This window comes from Rhinolophus sinicus, chromosome X (assembly GCF_036562045.2).
Source record: "Rhinolophus sinicus isolate RSC01 chromosome X, ASM3656204v1, whole genome shotgun sequence".
NCBI classification, from domain to species: domain Eukaryota; kingdom Metazoa; phylum Chordata; class Mammalia; order Chiroptera; family Rhinolophidae; genus Rhinolophus; species Rhinolophus sinicus.
Genome location: NC_133768.1, coordinates 86,520,906 through 86,539,057, shown reverse-complemented (window position 1 = coordinate 86,539,057; position 18,152 = coordinate 86,520,906). Strand labels below are relative to the sequence as shown.

Here is an 18,152-nt window from a genome sequence, read left to right as displayed (position 1 = left end):
ACATTATCAAGGGTAATCTCCTTTACTTAAAGTTAACTAATTGTGGATAATTAACCATATCTACAAATATATCCACTACACCACATAGATTAGTGTTTGATTAAATAACTGGATACTATCGCCCGTCAAATTGACACAGAAAACTAACCATTACCGAAAGCCTGGGGGAAATTCCCAGGACAACTTAAAAATCAGTGTCTGCTTATGGAGATAGTCAAACGCCTAGGGTTCATTTGAACTACAAGAGAAAAATATTTGTAAATTTAATGGGGCACTACATCTGATTTGAGAAGAAAGTTAACATTTTTTAAGTCCCTACTACTATATGCTTGACCCTTAAGTCTTTATCTCATTTACTCATTTATGGTGGTAGCTGAGAGACAGATCCTATTAGCCCGTTTTACTAATGAGGAAACTGACACTTGTGGAGGTAGAATAACAAGCTCAAAGGCACAAAGTTAACATGGAAGCAGAGCTGGGATTCAATCCCAGGTGTGTATGAAGCCAAAACTACATTCTTTCTAAAAAATAGGAAGCCTGCCCTGTCTGTTTAATCTTTCTAGAAGTGGAGAATAATTCCCAGGTACATATATTAGTTTGGATAGTTTATTTTGTTGTTGTTTTGTTGTTGTTGCTTGTTTGTGTTTGTTTTAACTTTTAAAGAGTCAAGAGCTAAGGTTTGGGTAAAGCAAATAAACTTGCCCAAGGACACAGAGTTAAATCAATGTAGAATGCGTACTAGAAGAAAGGTCTCTTCACAAGTAATGTTAGACTTTTCCCCCACAATACTTTCCTTAAACTGCTCTTGTATTATCAAGAATTCAGCCTTGGGTTTTCATTTTTTAGTTCAAACCTAGATTATTTTCTATAGCTAATGCAGTTCTTCAAATTATTTTTGGAAACTGCCTTAATATTACAGCTTCTTGACTGAAAAAGCAACAGTAAAATACAGTATTAGCCATGCTTTGTGACTGTCTACATATCTTTATCTGGACGATTTCTGCAACAAGACGTGATTGGTAATACTACAATAAATACAATAAATGTCATACGAAGAGAGTGCTGAGATATCCATAATTAAGTCTGATTACAAATAAGAGCATTTTATCCTTGAAAACTGTTTTACAGAAAGATCTTTTTTAATGCAAGGAATTACTTACATCTCTCTCCTGTGGAATTAAGTTGCTTTGAATATTAAGGAGCATCATATTGCCCGTTATCAATTTTTTATTTTTTTTTTAATTTATTGGGGTGATAATTGTTAGGAAAATTACATAGATTTCAGGTGTACAATTCTGTACTACATCATCTATAAATCCCATTGTGTGTTCACCAGCCAGAGTCAGTTCTCCTCCATCACCATATATTTGATCCCCCTTACCCTCATCTCCCACCCCCCACCCCCCTTACCCTCTGGTAACCACTAAACTGTTGTCTGTGTCTATGAGTTTTTGTTTCTCATTTCTTTGTCTTGTTCTTTTGTTGTTTTCGGTTTATATACCACATATCAGTGAAATCACATGGTTCTCTTCTTTTTCTGTCTGACATATTTCGCTCAGCATTACACTCTCAAGATCCATCCATGTTGTCACAAATGTTCCTATATCATCTTTTCCTACCGCCGAATAATATTCCATTGTGTATATATACAACAACTCCTTTATCCATTCATCTATTGAAGGACATTTTGCTTGTTTCCATGTTTTGGCCACCGTAAACAAAGCTGCAATGAACACTGGAGCACACGTGACTTTATGTATGAAAGTTTTCATATTTTTTGGGTAGATACCCAGGAGAGGGATTGCTGGGTCATATGGCAATTCTATTCGTAATTCTTTGAGGAACCTCCACACTGCCTTCCATAATGGCTGCAGCAGTCTGCATTCCCACCAACAGTGTATGAGGGTTCCTTTTTCTCCACAGCCTCTCCAACACTTGTTACTATTTGTCTTGTTGATGATCGCCATTCTGACTGGGGTGAGGTGATATCTCATTGTGGTTTTGATTTGCATTTCTCTGATGATTAGTGATGTTGAGCATTTTTTCATATGTCTATTTGCCATTTGTATGTCCTCTTTGGAGAAATGCCTCTCCAGATTCTCTGCCCATTTTTCAATTGGTTTGTTTGTTTTTTTCTTGTTGAGTTGCATGAGTTCCTTCTATATTTTGGATATTAGCCCCTTATTGGAGGCACTGTTTGCGAAAATCTTCTTCCATTGAGTTGGTTGCCTCTTTATTTTGTTGATGGTTTCTTTTGCTGTGCAGAAGCAAAAAACTTTTAAGTTTCATATAGTCCCATTCGTTTATTTCAGCTTTGACTTGCCTTGCCTTTGGAGTCAAACGCATAAAATGCTCTTTGAACCCAAGGTCCATATGTTTAGTACCTATGTTTCCTTCTATGCAGTTTATTGTGTCAGGTCTTACGCTTAAGTCTTTGATCCATTTTGAATTAATTTTGTTACATGGTGACAGATAGCAGTCCAGTTTCATTCTTTTGCACATGGCTATCCAATTCTCCCAGCACCATTTATTGAAGAGGCTATCTTTCCTCCATTGTATGATTTTAGCTTCTTTGTCAAAAATTATCTGTCCATATTTATGTGGTTTTATTTCTGGGTTCTCAATTCTATTCCATTGTTCTATGTGTCTGTGTTTCTGCCAATACCATACTGTTTTGATTATTGTAGCCCTGTAGTACAAGCTAAAGTCAGGGAGTTTGATACCTCCAGTATTGTTCTTTTATCTTAACATTGATTTGGCTATTCAGGGTCTTTTGTTGTTCCAAACAAACCAGATGATTTTTTGTTCAATTTCTTTAAAAAATGCCATTGAGATTTTGATGGGGATTGCATTAAATCTGTATATTGCTTTGGGTAATATGGCCATTTTAACTATGTTGATTCTTCCAATCCATGAGCACAGAATGTCTTTCCATTTCTTTGTGTCTTCCTCAATTTCTTTCAAAAATGTCTTATAGTTTTCACTATATAGGTCCCTCACATGCTTGGTTAAGTTTATTCCTCGGTATTTTATTGTTTTTGCTGAAATTGGAAAAGGAATTGTTTTTTGTATTTATTTTTATGAGATTTCTTTTTTTTATATATTACATTTATTGGGGTGACAATTGTTAGTAAAATTACATAGATTTCAGGTGTACAATTCTGTATTACATTACCTATAAATCCCATTGTGTGTTCATCACCCAGAGTCAGTTCTCCTTCCATCACGATATATTTGATACCCCTTACCTTCATGTCCCACCCCCATTACCCTCTGGTAACCACTAAATTATTGTCTATGTCTATGAGTTTCTGTTTCTCATTTGTTTGTCTTGTTCTTTTGTTGTTTTTGGTTTATATACCACATATCAGTGAAATCACATGGTTCTCTGCTTTTTCTGTCTGACTTATTTCACTCAGCATTACACTCTCAAGATCCATCCATGTTGTCACAAATGTTCCTATATCATCTTTTCTTACCGCCGAATAGTATTCCATTGTGTATATATACCACAACTTCTTTATCCATTCATCTATCGAAGGACATTTTGGTTGTTTCCATGTCTTGGCCACCGTAAACAAAGCTGCAATGAACATTGGAGCACACGTGTCTTTATCTCTAAATGTTTTCAGATTTTTTGGGTAGATACCCAGGAGAGGGATTGCTGGGTCATATGGCAATTCTATTCGTAATCTTTTGAGGAACCTCCACACTGCCTTCCATAACGGCTGCACCAGTCTGCATTCCACCAACAGTGTATGAGGGTTCCTTTTTCTCCACAGCCTCTCCAACACTTGTTACTATTTGTCTTGTTGATGATAGCCATTCTGACTGGGGTGAGGTGATATCTCATTGTGGTTTTGATTTGCATTTCTCTGATGATTAGTGATGTTGAGCATTTTTTCATATGTCTATTTGCCATTTGTATGTCCTCTTTGGAGAAATGTCTCTTCAAGTCCTCTGCCCATTTTTCAATTGGGTTGTTTGTTTTTTTGTTGTTGAGTTGCATGAGTTCCTTGTATATTCTGGATATTAGTCCCTTATCGGAGGCACTGTTTGCAAAAATCTTCTCCCATTCAGTTGGTGGCCTCTTTATTTTGTCGATGGTTTCATTTGCTGTGCAGAAGCTTTTAAGTTTCATATAGTCCCATTCGTTTATTTTAGCTTTTACTTCCATTGCCTTTGGAGTCTAATTCATAAAATGCTCCTTGAACCCAAGGTCCATAAGTTTAGTACCTATGTTTTCTTCTATGCAGTTTATTGTGTCAGATCTTATGCTTAAGTCTTTGATCCATTTTGAATTAACTTTGGTACATGGTGACAAATAGCAGTCCAGTTTCATTCTTTTGCACGTGGCTTTCCAATTCTCCCAGCACCATTTATTGAAGAGGCTGTATTTGCTCCATTGTATGTTTTTAGCTTCTTTGTCAAAAATTATCTGTCCATATTTATGTGGTTTTATTTCTGGGTTCTCAATTCTATTCCATTGGTCTATGTGTCTGTTTTTCTGCCAATACCATGCTGTTTTGATTATTGTAGCCCTGTAGTACAAGCCAAAGTCAGGAAGTGTGATACCTCCATTATTGTTCTTTTTCTTAAGATTGCTTTGGCTATTCGGGGTCTTTTGTGGTTCCAAACAAATCTGATGATTTTTTGTTCTATTTCTTTAAAATATGCCATTGGGATTTTGATGGGGATTGCATTGAATCTGTATATTGCTTTGGGTAATATGGCCATTTTAACTATGTTGATTCTTCCAATCCATGAGCACGGAATGTCTTTCCATTTCTTTGTGTCTTCTTCAATTTCTTTCAAAAATGTCTTATAGTTTTCAGCATATAGGTCTTTCACATCCTTGGTTAAGTTTATTCCTAGGTATTTTATTCTTTTTGCTGCAATTGCAAAAGGAATTGTTTTTTGTATTTCTTTTTCTGAGATTTCATTGTTAGTATATAGGAAGGTTTTGTGCGTTGATTTTGTAGCCAGCAACTTTACTGTATTCGTTGATTGTTTCTAATAGCTTTTTGGTGGAGTCTTTAGGGTTTTCTATATATAGCATCATGTCATCTGCAAAGAGTGATAATTTAACTTCTTCATTCCCAATTTGGATGCCTTTTATTTCTTTCTCTTGCCTGATTGCTCTGGCAAGGACTTCCAACACTATGTTGAAAAGCAGAGGTGATAGGGGACAGCCCTGTCGTGTTCCTGAACGTAGAGCAAAGGGCTTCAGTTTTTCACCATTAATTATGAGATTAGCAGAGGGCTTGTCATATATGGCCTTTATTATGTTAAGGTATTTTCCTTCTATACCTATTTTATTAAGTGTTTTAATCATAAATGGATGTTGTATCTTGTCAAATGCTTTTTCTGCATCAATTGATATAATCATATGATTTTTGTCCTTTATTTTGTTTATGTGATGTATCACATTGATGGATTTGCGGATGTTGAACCATCCTTGTGCCCTGGGGATGAACCCCACTTGGTCGTGATGAATAATCTTTTTAATGCATTGTTGTATTCGATTTGCTAGAATTTTATTTAGGATTTTTGCATCTGTATTCATCAGAGATATTGGTCTGTAGTTTTCTTTTTTTGTGTTGTCCTTACCAGGTTTTGGTATCAGGGTAATGTTGGCCTCATAAAATGAGTTAGGGAGTACTGTCTCTTCTTCAATTTTTTGGAAGAGTTTGAGCAGGATTGGTATTAGATCCTCTTTGAAGGTTTGGTAGAATTCACTAGTGAAGCCATCTGGTCCCGGACTTTTGCTTTTGGGAAGGTTTTGGATGACTGATTCAATTTCGTTACTGGTGATCGGTCTGTTTAGATTTTCCAGTTCTTCATGGTTCAGCCTTGGAAGGCTATATGTTTCTAAGAACTTGTCCATTTCTTCTAGGTTGTTGAATTTGGTGGCATATAGTCCTTCATAGTATTCTTGGATGATCCTTTGTATTTCTGTGGTGTCCGTGATAACTTCCCCTTTTTCATTTCTGATTTTGTTAATTAGTGTCTTCTCTCTTTTTATCTTAGTAAGTCTAGCCAAGGGTTTGTCAATTTTGTTAATCTTTTCAAAGAACCAGCTCTTTGTCACATTAATTTTTCTATTGTCTTTTTGTTCTCTATTTCATTTAGTTCTGCTCTGATTTTTGTTATTTCCTTTCTTCTGCTGACCTTGTGTTTCACTTGTTCTTCTTTTTCTAGTTCTTTAAGGTGTAACATGAGGTTATTTATTTGGGAGTTTTCTTGTTTCTTGAGATAGGCCTGTAATGAGATAAATTTCCCTCTTAAGACTGCTTTCACTAACATCCCAAAAACTTTGGTAGGATGTATTTTCATTGTCATTTGTTTCTATGTATTCTTGATCTCTTGTCTAATTTCTTCTTTGACCCAGTCATTCTTTAAAAATATGGTGTTTAATCTCCATGTATTTCTGTGTTTTCCTGCTTTCATTTTACAGTTGATATCTAATTTCAAAGTCTTGTGATCAGACAATATTCTTGGTATGATTTCAATCTTCTTAAATTTGCTGAGGCTGATTTTATGTCCCAATATATGGTCTATCCTTGAGAATGTTCCATATGCACTAGAAAAGAATGTATAGTCTGATGTTTTAGGATGAAGTGCTCTATAAATGTCAATTATGTCCATTTCATCTAATGTGTCATTTAGGGCTACTATTTCGTTATTTATTTTCTGTTTGGATGATCTATCCATAGCTGTCAATGATGTATTTAAGTCCCCTAGTATAATTGTGTTTTGGTCAATTTCTCCCTTTAGTTCTGTTAGTAGTTGCTTGGTATATTTTGGTGCTCCCTGATTGGGGGCATAAATATTGATGACTGTTATGTCTTCTTGTTGTATTTTCCTTTACCATTATGAAATGTCCATCTTTGTCTCTTGTTATCTTTTTCACCCTGAATTCTGTTTCATCTGATATCATTATGGCTACACCTGATTTTCTCTGGGTACCATTTGCTTGGAGTGTCAATTTCCACCCTTTCACTTTGAGTCTATGCTTGTCCTTGTAGCTGAGATGTGTCTCTTGGAGACAGCATATGGTTAGGTTTAGTTTTTTTATCCAATCTGCTACTCTGTGCCTTTTTATTGGTGAGTTCAGTCCATTTACATTTAGGGTGATTATTGATATGTGAGGATTTCCTGTCATTCTATCTTTAGTTTTCTGGTAAGGCTGTGTCTCCATTGTTTCTTTGCCTTTTTGTTGTTGTCTATTATTTCTGTGTGGTGGTATTCTATGATGTTTCCCTCTGTTTCTTCTTTTATTACAGTATATATTTCAGTTCTGGATTTTTTTTGAGTGGTTACCCTTAAGTTTATGTAAAAGAAAGTTTGATATTTAGAGTATTCCATTTTCTTCAGCACGCTTACTTTCTCCTTTCCCATATTCTGTTCAGGCCTTTACTCTCCCCCTTTTTATGTTTTGGTTGCCACAAATTGTCCCTGTTGATGGTGGTCGAATAGCCTCCTTTAGTATTTCTTGTAGTGCAGGTCGTGTATTAGAAAATTCCCTCAGCTTCTGTATGTCTGGAAAGGTCTTTATTCCTCCTTCATATCTAAAGGATATCTTTGCTGGATATATTATTCTTGGCTCATAATTTCTCTCTTTGAATAGTTTGAATATTTGGTTCCACTGCCTCCTGGCTTGTAGAGTTTCTGCTGAAAAATCTGATGATAATCTAATGGGCTTTCCTTTGTATGTTACCGTCTTCTTTTCCCTGGCTGCCTTGAGGATTCTTTCTTTGTCGTTGATTTTAGACAGCTTCAATACAATGTGCCTTGGAGAAGGCCTGTTGGGATTGAGGTAATTAGGTGTTCTATTTGCTTCTTGGATTCGAGGATCCAGTTCTGTCCACAAATTTGGGAAGTTCTCATCGACAATTTGTTTGAATATATTCTCTGTTCCCTTCTCTCTTTCTTCTCCTTCTGGTATGCCCATTATTCTTATATTGCTCTTTCTGATGGAGTCAGAAAGTTCTTGTAGAGTTCTTTCATTTCTTTTAAGTCTCAAGTCTCTTTCTTCTTCCATCTGTGTCATTTCCAGGTTTCTATCTTCGATGTCACTGATTCTTTCCTCCATCTGGTCAACTCTACTACCTAAGCTGGTTATTTCATTCTTAATTTCTTCTATTGAGTTCTTAATCTCCAGAAATTCTATTTGGTTCTTTTTTAAAATTTCAATCTCTTTCATAAAATGCTCATGTTGTTCTTTGATTGTGTTTCTGAGTTCATTAAACTGCCTTTCTGTGTTTTCTTGCATCTCGTTGAGTTTTTTCAGAACTGCAATCTTGAATTCTCTGTCATTTAAGTCACATATTTCCATATCTTTAAGTTCCTTTTCTGGAGACTTTTCACTTTCTTTCTGAGCTGTCTTGTTGCCTTGGTTATTCATGGCAATTACTGATTTATTATTTCTCTTCCTAGACATCTACAGGAGTGGCTTCTGCAATAGGTTGACAGGAAGAGGTCTTTCTTTTTTTTCCCAGTACTTTTTGGTAGAATGTTTTATTTTCTCTCCAACTGCAGTCTTTTTTTTTCTCTCTCACATGGTAGTACTATGTTTTCTCTGCACTATTTCAGCTTTTCACACAATGGGGGGATTCCCTGGGTGATGCGCTGCTCCTCTGTTTATAGTTTGCCTGGGTGCCAGGGCGCAGTCCGTGTGGGTATGTGGAGAGCTTTTGAAGTTCCAAAGCTCTTCCTGCACTAGATTCAGAGGCCATGTGTTTCATCAGCTCTGTTTACTCCTGCTGGGATCCGCCCAGATAGCTGGGGCCAGGGGTGGGGTGAGTTGTGAGAGCTTGCCAGAGCAATGGCGGAGACCACCACCACAGCCGGTCCTGCTTCCACAGCTCCTTCCCCTTTGCTGGAACTAGTTGGGCTGTGAATCTGTGTCTGCGGTCCACAGTTCTCAGAACAGCAAATATTCTGTTCTTTTGCTCTGACACTGCTACTGTTCCACTTCTAGCACCGGGCAGGTGGGGGCAGGGCGAGCTCTGGGAGGGGAGGGAGGGGGCGGCTAGTCTCAGTGCCTAAGGCTCCGTTCTCTGCTCGGCAGTGAGGGCTTAAACCACCGTTTTCAGCCTTCTTCCCTCAGTCTTTTCTCCGAGGTCTCTGCCGTGAGCGTTGGGTTCAGCCATGTTATATGCTGCCCCCTCAGCCCTGTGGGCCATAAGCGGAGCCCTAGCAGTCCGAGTTCTTCCCTCTCCCGCAGCTGCAGTAGTTCCGGGATGCAGCGAGCTCGGAGCACTGAGCTAGGTCTGCGTCCTGCGCCCACGCGGCTCCGTCTCCGCACTTCTCCCTTCCCTCCTCCCCGGCTCGTGCGATTCACCCACCTTTAGGTGAATTCAGTAGTGGGCCTCTTCATCTTGCCTGTCTGCTGTGCAGGGAGTCCTTTGTGGAGTTATTGTTGTTCGATTAGTTGTAAATTCCAGGGGAGCTTTACAGAGGCTCACCTCACACCGCCATTTTGATGACGTCCCCGTTATCCATTTTTAAGATATAATGATAATAATTTATTATTATCTTACTTTTATATAGTATTTTATGATTTTTGAATGCTTTCATGTACATTTTCTCAAAGACATCATTATACTTAAAACAGTGCTGATCCTTCTAGTGCTGAATGAACTGAAACCTGAATCTGTTCTACTCCAAAGGAAAAGTCATGTCAGAGATGGACTTGCAGAAGAGGTAGTCTTGCTTTGTCAGACATATGGAAGGCATTGTCTGTGGAGATAGACAGGGTCCATTATAGGCTGTCTTACAAAAGAAAACCAAGAGGCATTCTAGAGGGAACCAGAAATCCTAAATCCAAAGTTTAAATAGAATCAGGAGCCAAAGTGGGTATCCAGATGTAGAGGGTTCAGGAATGGTATTGTTCAAGCAAATTTCACTGAACAATTTTCCTCTGCCGGCATCTTTCTCCAAATGCCATTTCAAAGACACCATCGGGTTTCTGACACTATTTTTATGATCCTAAACAAGATATTTAGCCTTTTAGCTCCTTACTTTTCTTGAGTTACATTACTGGGATTTTTTTTTTTGAGGATGAATAATGCATTATATTAAAGGTACTGCTGAATATTAAATGGTTATCTTTCAGTTATCTCTAGCACAAGGGGTACCAGTGATGTCCGATTTAGCTTTGCAGAAATACATGTAGTACTTTTGTTTAAGATAGTATTAAAATTGGTTTACAAAATCTAGGTGAATATCAACTGGTGATATGGAATTTTTTTCCCAGAAGTCTATTAGATAGTGAAAAGAAGTCATTCATGGAATTAATATTTAGCTTGAAGGAATTTATAAAATAGAGAATGCGAATTGCTATAGTTAAGTCCCAAAAAAGGAAAGGACACTAAAATTACCTATTTTTTAAGTTAAATTGTATTTTGGTTGTTCATTTGGTTGAAACTGTCTTATATTTTTTCCTTCTCAGCTTTGACCTTGTTGCCATCGGTGGTATCTCTATCATCCTAATCTTTGATCGCTCACCTTTCCTGTCTGAGAAGAGGACACTCTGGTTGCCTTGGAATCAATTTGTTGTGGTGGAGAAAGTAACCATGCAGAGAGTTGTATCAGACTCACCATCCTGTGATATCTCCAACTTTATCAGCCCAAACCCTATTGTGCTTCCTTCACCACTCACATCATTTGGAGGGTCGTGTCCAGAGAGAGGAACTATTGTTCCTGAGCTGCAGGTGAGTACATTGGCCTTTGAATGTGTAAAATCATAGTATCATGGAGTGGTCAACAATATATAATGGCTAGGTTCCTTTTCCTGATGCTCCTGCCAGTCCTATAATATGCTGCCCTTCATTTGTCAAAAGAAGCTTTCAAATATAATCTCTCTGGCACACATTTGCAAAGTGATTGGCCAGGGCTGTAGGGCACTATCTGTGGCCAAAGAACAAAGTAAGATGAACTAGCTATCATAAGAATTAAACCCCAAACCTTAACCTACTGTACACAGTGCTCTAAAGAGTAAAGCTAGCTGGCTCAATTGTGAAAACAGTATAATCAATAAGGTGGGACCATTTGTGGTTCTGAAATGGAAGTTCTTTAAAAAAAAAAAATCTAGTTTTCTTCCATTGTCAAGTTTGCAGCCAGTGTCATTGTTCTTGGACTTCATGACAATTTCCCTTGTTTACCTGTGTTTAGTAAAGGTACTTTTCAAGCCTATGGGTTTTGTGTAAAGCTTTGCTTTTGAGTGTTCAAGCTTTGTAGTCAGAGGAAAACATGTTTTTGAACCTTGATATTTTAGGTTTCCTGAAAATTTCTCTTTGTTGAGCATTCCATATTTTTACTTCAATATTAAGTCATGCAAACATCCATAATACAATACTCTCACTACATTATAGAAAAATGTTAATGATAGTTAAAAGTGGAAGCCACCGAAGTGGACCCATAAGTCATATAGATCCAGCATTCAAAATATATACTGAAGAAGTAATTAATGGACATTCTGATATTGAATTGATTTTTTTCCATCACAACGTCCCCACCAACTATTAACAGTGCCCATAGGATACCACTGAAGGAAGGCTCACAAAAAATAGCACTGTACAGGAAAAGGAGTCCGAAGAGTTGCTGCTCCTGTCTTTTCCATTGTTTTTCCTTAGAAAGGAAGAAAACAATAGAACAGTATTTAATGAGTACATTTGGTACACCAATCCCTTCACAGATGTCATTAGGAAGTATGGGTCTCTTTCAGCACAAAAGTTTTCAAACTTATCTAAAATTGTGTGTTTCCTTAGGGAAATGAAATACTAATGTGGTAAGTAGCATGCTATTTTTCACTGTTGTGCTTCTGCCACCATCTAAGAAGACATAGCCTTTGGATAACGTTGGTATCAAATAGCTGATGTAGAGAAAGAAAAACTGGGCAGCAAATAGACAAAAGGGATTTGTGCACCCAGAAAGAAAAAAAATGAGCAGAAATCCTGGACAATACAAGATACCATGTGTTTAACAATCAGTTCTACTATGTGTACTAGTATGTGTTAAATAAGATGGGCTCTTTCTTCAGCTGTATTTTGAAAGTTGAAAGTCACAGAACACAAGATTTAGTTTTAGTAACCACTTTTGGTTGTTTAACTCCATCTGTGCTAATAAAAAAAATAAGTAATAACAATTAACTAAAGAAGCCAAGTGGTATTTTCACTCTGGGACTAACGTTTAGTATAAAATTTGCAGAGGAGTTAATGGGAGTTATTTGCTTCTCAGTCACAGGTGCCAACTTGGAAAATCTTATTCCTTGCTATTGGTACATCCAGGTACAGAGAAATATGTAACCAAAATTTGATTAAAAATTTGGCGCTCAGGATCATTCCAAAGTTCTGAAGAAGAAGAGTTTGATGGCATCAGTAAAAATTAATTCTAGGGAATCCATAATCTCTGTCATAAAATATCACTCACTGGGACTGTTTCTAGAGACCTTCCTCTTAACTTAGCCTCAATAAGGATTACAGCAATGGTTTTGTGATATATGATTTAATATACCAAACGAGATGTTGTGTATGGGTATATATAATAAAAAGACCACTTAATGGAGCTCATCTCACTGAATTGCTTGACATTTAGCAGTGTGATCTCCAATTCCTATTAAGCAATTTTTGGAACACTTGAAAAACTGAAATTGTAATTTTCACAGTCTTTCCTGGCAGATATGAAAGGACAGTAGTCCTCAGGGTTAGCTGGATGTCTTGTTCCTACACAGATTCAGTGCAAAATTTGAAACCTATGGTTAAGCAGCCTCACAAACATTCTAGAACAAATGCCTTGTCATCCATAGATCCCTATAAGCTCTCTCCTTTGGCATGTTTCTAAGACAGCAAAGCATGCAGTATCCTTTGTCTACCAGTGACCACTGATGAGAGCCAATTTGGCTTTTTTCTTTCAGGTTGTACAGGAGGAGATCCGTATTCCTTCCAGCTTTGTGAGGCTGAGTTACCTGAGCAGCCGCACCCCCGGGTATAAAACCCTGCTACGGATCCTTCTGACACACTCAACCATTCCCGTGGGAATGATTAAAGTACACCTCACAGTAGCTGTGGAAGGGCGACTCACACAGAAGTCATTTCCTGCTGCAATTAATCTCGTCTACACATTTGCTTGGAACAAGACCGACATCTATGGACAAAAGGTTTGGGGCCTAGCAGAGGCTTTAGGTATGTTGATATAATTCTATATAAATAGCAGTATGATGTTCACAAAACAGAAAATACTAGTTGCATATTAATTTGTATTTGAAATAATTTTCTTCTAGATCTAAAGGACCTAAAGCATTTTTTTCATTTAAACACATCCTTTGGGCCTGTTTAGCGTTCCCTTTTGACACATTCTTACTTCAAACGATTTTAGTTCCCTTTTCATGATGGCTTCATACCAGTGGAATCACACACTATCTGACTTACAACTGTCTCCAGAGCTGAGTATTGCCTTCTAACTGTGACCTTTGGTGTGGCATTCTTTAGGCCATGTTTTTGGATTTGACATTTATACTGTCATTTCCACTTAGAAACTACAAAATTTTAACTTATAGGCATCTCCACTTATTATCTTTCATGTCTAAGATGGTTAGACTCCACTAAATTGTTACTTTGGTAGGTTAAATAAAAAATCATCTTGCCTTCCTAGTCCTTTTGATTTTCTATTATCTTAAAGACTTTAAAACCTAGAATCTTACAGATAGCAGAGACCTCAGGAGGTCCTTCGGGCTTAAGGTTTTCAGATATTAATTCTCTCAGACAAATGACATTTAAAAAAAATGAGACTGACAAAAATTGGCAACTTTTTATTTGCCAAGTAAAACTATTTTAAAAAGAGAAGGAACAACCACTATAATCTACTGTCACCTACCATTACCATAATTTTATGAAGGAGGGATAGTTTAACACTCAAAGAGGAATAGACTATCCTAAGATATGACACTAAGCAATCTAATACTGATGCTCAGAGAGAGAGACAGAGAGAGAGAGAGAGAGAGAGAGAGAGAGAGAGAGAGAGAGAGACCAATGTTTTTGTTTTCCTTGCTCTGTAGCTGACAGTGAAAACTTCCTTAGGGACTTGACACAGGTCTACGGAATCGCAGTTGGGAGCCATTGTGCCTTCAGGCAGTATCTCATTGAAACCACCCCTTGATAGATGAGAAAACTATTTTTTAAATTCTCCAGAAGAGATGATTTCATATCTTCCCTTGGAAGTGTCCATCGTAGTACAACTCCCAGATCACTGACCTACATTTTTTAGACTACAATGCATCAATTTCCTCTCTTTCTTTCCAGAGGAAATATATAGAGACGAGAAGAAGAAGAAAAAAAGACTGGTGATTCTTTTTGCCAAAGAGATCCACATATGTTTAAATAACTAATTCATCTCTGTTGAACTTTATTCGAATGTAAGAAACATAATCTGTTCAATTATCTTCAGTTAGTGGGGAGTTACTGTAAACACCTAAAAGGAAAGTAAAAAAGAATAAGAAAAAGCATCATCAGCCTCACAGGCAGGCCTCACCAAACTGCAGCTTTGCTCAGAAGACACTGTAGTTCTAGAAGGCTAACATCTGTTCTGTCAACTTAGCTGCAGCTCTAGTTGTCCCCTCTGCAGTGTGTTTCCCACAGTGATGACTCAGCCATACTGATGACTGAGCTCATCAATCACTTCTTCTGCCATGCTAATCACCCTCCTTTTCTTTCAGTGTTTTGAACCCCATGGTCTGGTGACTTGTTCTGTATCTTGCATTCAGGTTCCTCTTGGAGAGATTATCTGATTGTGTCAGCCAGTCACCATATAAGAGTGAGCAACCCTGTAAGGCAGAGTTCTACCATTCGGCTAACTACCACTGAGGTTGCTGGCCAGCCTATGCAGTCCTGTTCAATTATTATTCCAGTGGTACAGTTGTTTAGAGAACAACCCTGGAGCCAGACTCCCTCCCTTGGTTCAGATCATCCCTTATCTACTTACTAGCTAGTCAACATTGGGTAAATTACTTAATCTCCAAATGCCACATTTTCTCCATTTATAGAATGGGAATCACAAAAAGAATGTTACTTATAGGTTATGATCTAAGGATTCAGTGAGGTGGGTAGCTTCATACATGGTAAGCACTCAACAAATGTTACTCAGTGGTATGGATCTTTTCATTTTGGTTGTGGCCAGCATATTTAAGTCCAAGGTATAAAGTATGGAGCCTATGCAGGTGTTTGTTGCCTCGGCTTCTTTAAGGAGGGAACTGTGGATATAACAAGTAGGCACTCTGTGTTAGTTATTCTGCATTTGCTCTCCCTAACAAAAACACACACACACACACACACACACACACACACACACACACACACACACAGTCTCTTCTCTGCCCTTCTAGATTCTATAGACCACATCACCTGGACTCCTTTGCTCTTTGGCTTCTCTTTTGATTTAGTTAATGGGTGGCACCATCCGGAGACTGTATGGTAGAAGAAGAGAGAGATCAGAGTGTTTATCTCTTTCCCTTTTTCACTGCCATTCTGGCAGTGACTACATTAGAAGATGACAGCTCTTGTCCAGTAGCCCCTCTGCCAAATCCCCATGCTCTCTCTGGTCTTCTCTATCATCGTTCCCTCATCCTCCTTCCCCAGAAGGCTTCCCAGTGTTGTCAGTCCCTGGGTGGGTTACCATCCCTTGTCAATTCCCTTAACTCTCCTCATGCCTCTGTAAATAGAACCTTCAGTCAACTCTTTGCAGTGAACACTTGTGATAATGACATCTGATCCCTCCTGTGACCCTGACTGAGGCATACTCAAAGCCTCATAGTCTCCTCTCCATGATATTCTCCCAAAGGCTTTGTTTTACTAGAATGTTCCAACATTCCTCTAACTTTTCTCCACAGGGCTTTTTTCTCCAATTCCTTGTGAGCTTCTTCAGAACACCTGCTAGATTATTGGGGTTTGGGGATTTTTTTTAAAAAACAAACTTTTTTTCTTAAATTGAGCAATTTATCCAGTACTCTCATGAAGAGCAGACCAGGACAATATCAAGCAGTCTTTTTTTTTTTTTTTTTTTGGCTAGGATTCACATAAGGGCAGTTCAAGTTTACACTTTTTTTATTTTATTTTACTAAATTATCATAGACACTTTTTTTTAAATAACACCTTTATGGAGCTATAATTCACATACAATAAAGTTCACCCATTTAAAGTGTACAATTCAGTTGTTTTTAATATTTTCACAGTGCTGTACAACTACCACCAATATCTAATTCCAGAACATTTTCATCATCACCACACAAAGTAAACCTATACACACTGGTAGTCACTCTCCACTCCTGCCTCCCCTCCAGGCCTTGGCAACCACCTTGGCAATCCTTTCTGTCTCAATGGATTTACCTATTCTGGATATCTCAAACAAATAGAATCATACAATATGTGGTCTTTCATATCTGGCTTTTTTCAATTGGCATGTTTCCAAAGCTTATCAATGTTATAGCATGTATCAGTACATCATTCCATTTTATGACTGAATAATATTCCATTGCATGGATGTACCACATTTTTTGATTGTCCATTCAGCAGCTGATGGACATTTGGGTTGTTTCCACCTTTTGACTATTGTGAATAGTGCTGCTATGAGCATTCATGTACAACTATTTGTTTGAATACCTGTTTTCAATTCTTTCAATATACCTAGGAGTAGAATTATTGGGTCATACGATAATTCTATGTTGGACTTGTTGAGGAACTGAGAAACTGTTTTCCACGGTCTCTGCACCATTTTATCAACCTCACTTCATGCATAAAATGTGTTGTAGTTCTTCCTTTTAAATACCTCTAGTGCTAGAGCTTCAGAAATTTCCTCCTTGTTGTAGTTAAGCACTCATTTTCCAATATGTCCAGGGATGATTGAATAAGCAACTAAAACACAAAGAAAAGCAGACTTTCTAGTATACCCACCAGTGGTGAAGTTTCCATTTCTATTGTTTGTCTGTGAGTGTTGGTTTACTTCCTATTTCTACAACTAAGTTCCTGGTTAAAACTTCCTCAAGCATTCTGACTTTAAAATGGCCTTATTCAAAAATAAATAAATAAATAAATAAATAAATAAATAAATAAATAAATAAAATGGCCTTAATTAAAATGATAAAATATACGTTGTTGGTTCCTTTCTAAGGCTAATAACAGTGATAAAAAAGCAAGAGACAATTGACCCATTCAGAAATATCCAAAGGGAAAGGGTGAAAAATGTTCCTCATGGTATTTTATGTGCATTTAAGGGACAAATTTTCTTTTTTTTAATTAAAGTTTATTGGGTGACAATTGTTAGTAAAGTTACATAGGTTTCAAGTGTACAATTCTGTAATACACCATCTATATATCATATTGTATATTCACCACCCAGAGTCAGTTCTCCTTCTATCACCATATATTTGATCTTCTTCACCCTCCTCTCCCTTTACCCTCTGGTAACAACGGAACTATTGTCTGTGTCTATGAGATTTTGTTTCTTCATTTGTTTTATTTCTTTGTTGCTTTCAGTTTTATCTACCACATTAAAAAATTCTTAAGGTAGAGAGAGAAAACTGGTAAGTATCACAAGGAAAACAGCCAAAAGAATTTCAAGTGTCATATCTAAAATAGATATGGATTATTTACCTTGTAATGAAGTGTCCTGATAGCTTAATCATGGTTAAAGGGATTTTGTTTACTACCTAGTCTCCATTTCCATCTCCATGGAAACTAAGAGAATTTTCTTGACAGTAGCAAAGCATTAGAACAGGTGGTAGAATGAAGTTGGAGAATCCACTAATGTGAAGATGGGTTGTGAGCACCTTAAGAATTCAACAGACAATAAATAGTTCAAGTGATAAATGGATGTGGAGAAAATGATCTAGTATATTGTTATTGAGCTGATACCTTAATCGATATGATTAATCTAAACAAAGAAGAAAACCTTTAGTTGTATGCCTGATCATATTTTACAATCACTTAACTGATGTGAGAAGAAACAGACTCATGTTTGCACCAGATATTAACAATTGTTCTATATATGACACATCTCAGATTTGCTTCAGATTCATAAATCTTAGTATAGTCTTTTGGTATGTAGAAGAATAGCTACCACCCCCTAAATACGTCCATCCCTGGAACCTGTGAACATGT

At 37.3% G+C, this 18,152-nt stretch overlaps 1 protein-coding gene across 13 annotated transcripts in view; it reads left to right on the top strand.

Annotated features, from left to right (window-relative positions):
• Positions 1-18,152, top strand: part of TENM1 (teneurin transmembrane protein 1) — a 1,181,603-nt gene that overhangs the window by 985,362 nt on the left and 178,089 nt on the right. For all 13 annotated transcript variants that reach the window (XM_074324280.1, XM_074324286.1, XM_074324287.1 and 10 more), the window contains 2 exons: positions 10,457-10,718; positions 12,920-13,187. In XM_074324280.1, coding sequence (XP_074180381.1) covers positions 10,457-10,718; positions 12,920-13,187 — 530 coding nt within the window. The remainder of the gene's footprint in view (positions 1-10,456; positions 10,719-12,919; positions 13,188-18,152) is intronic.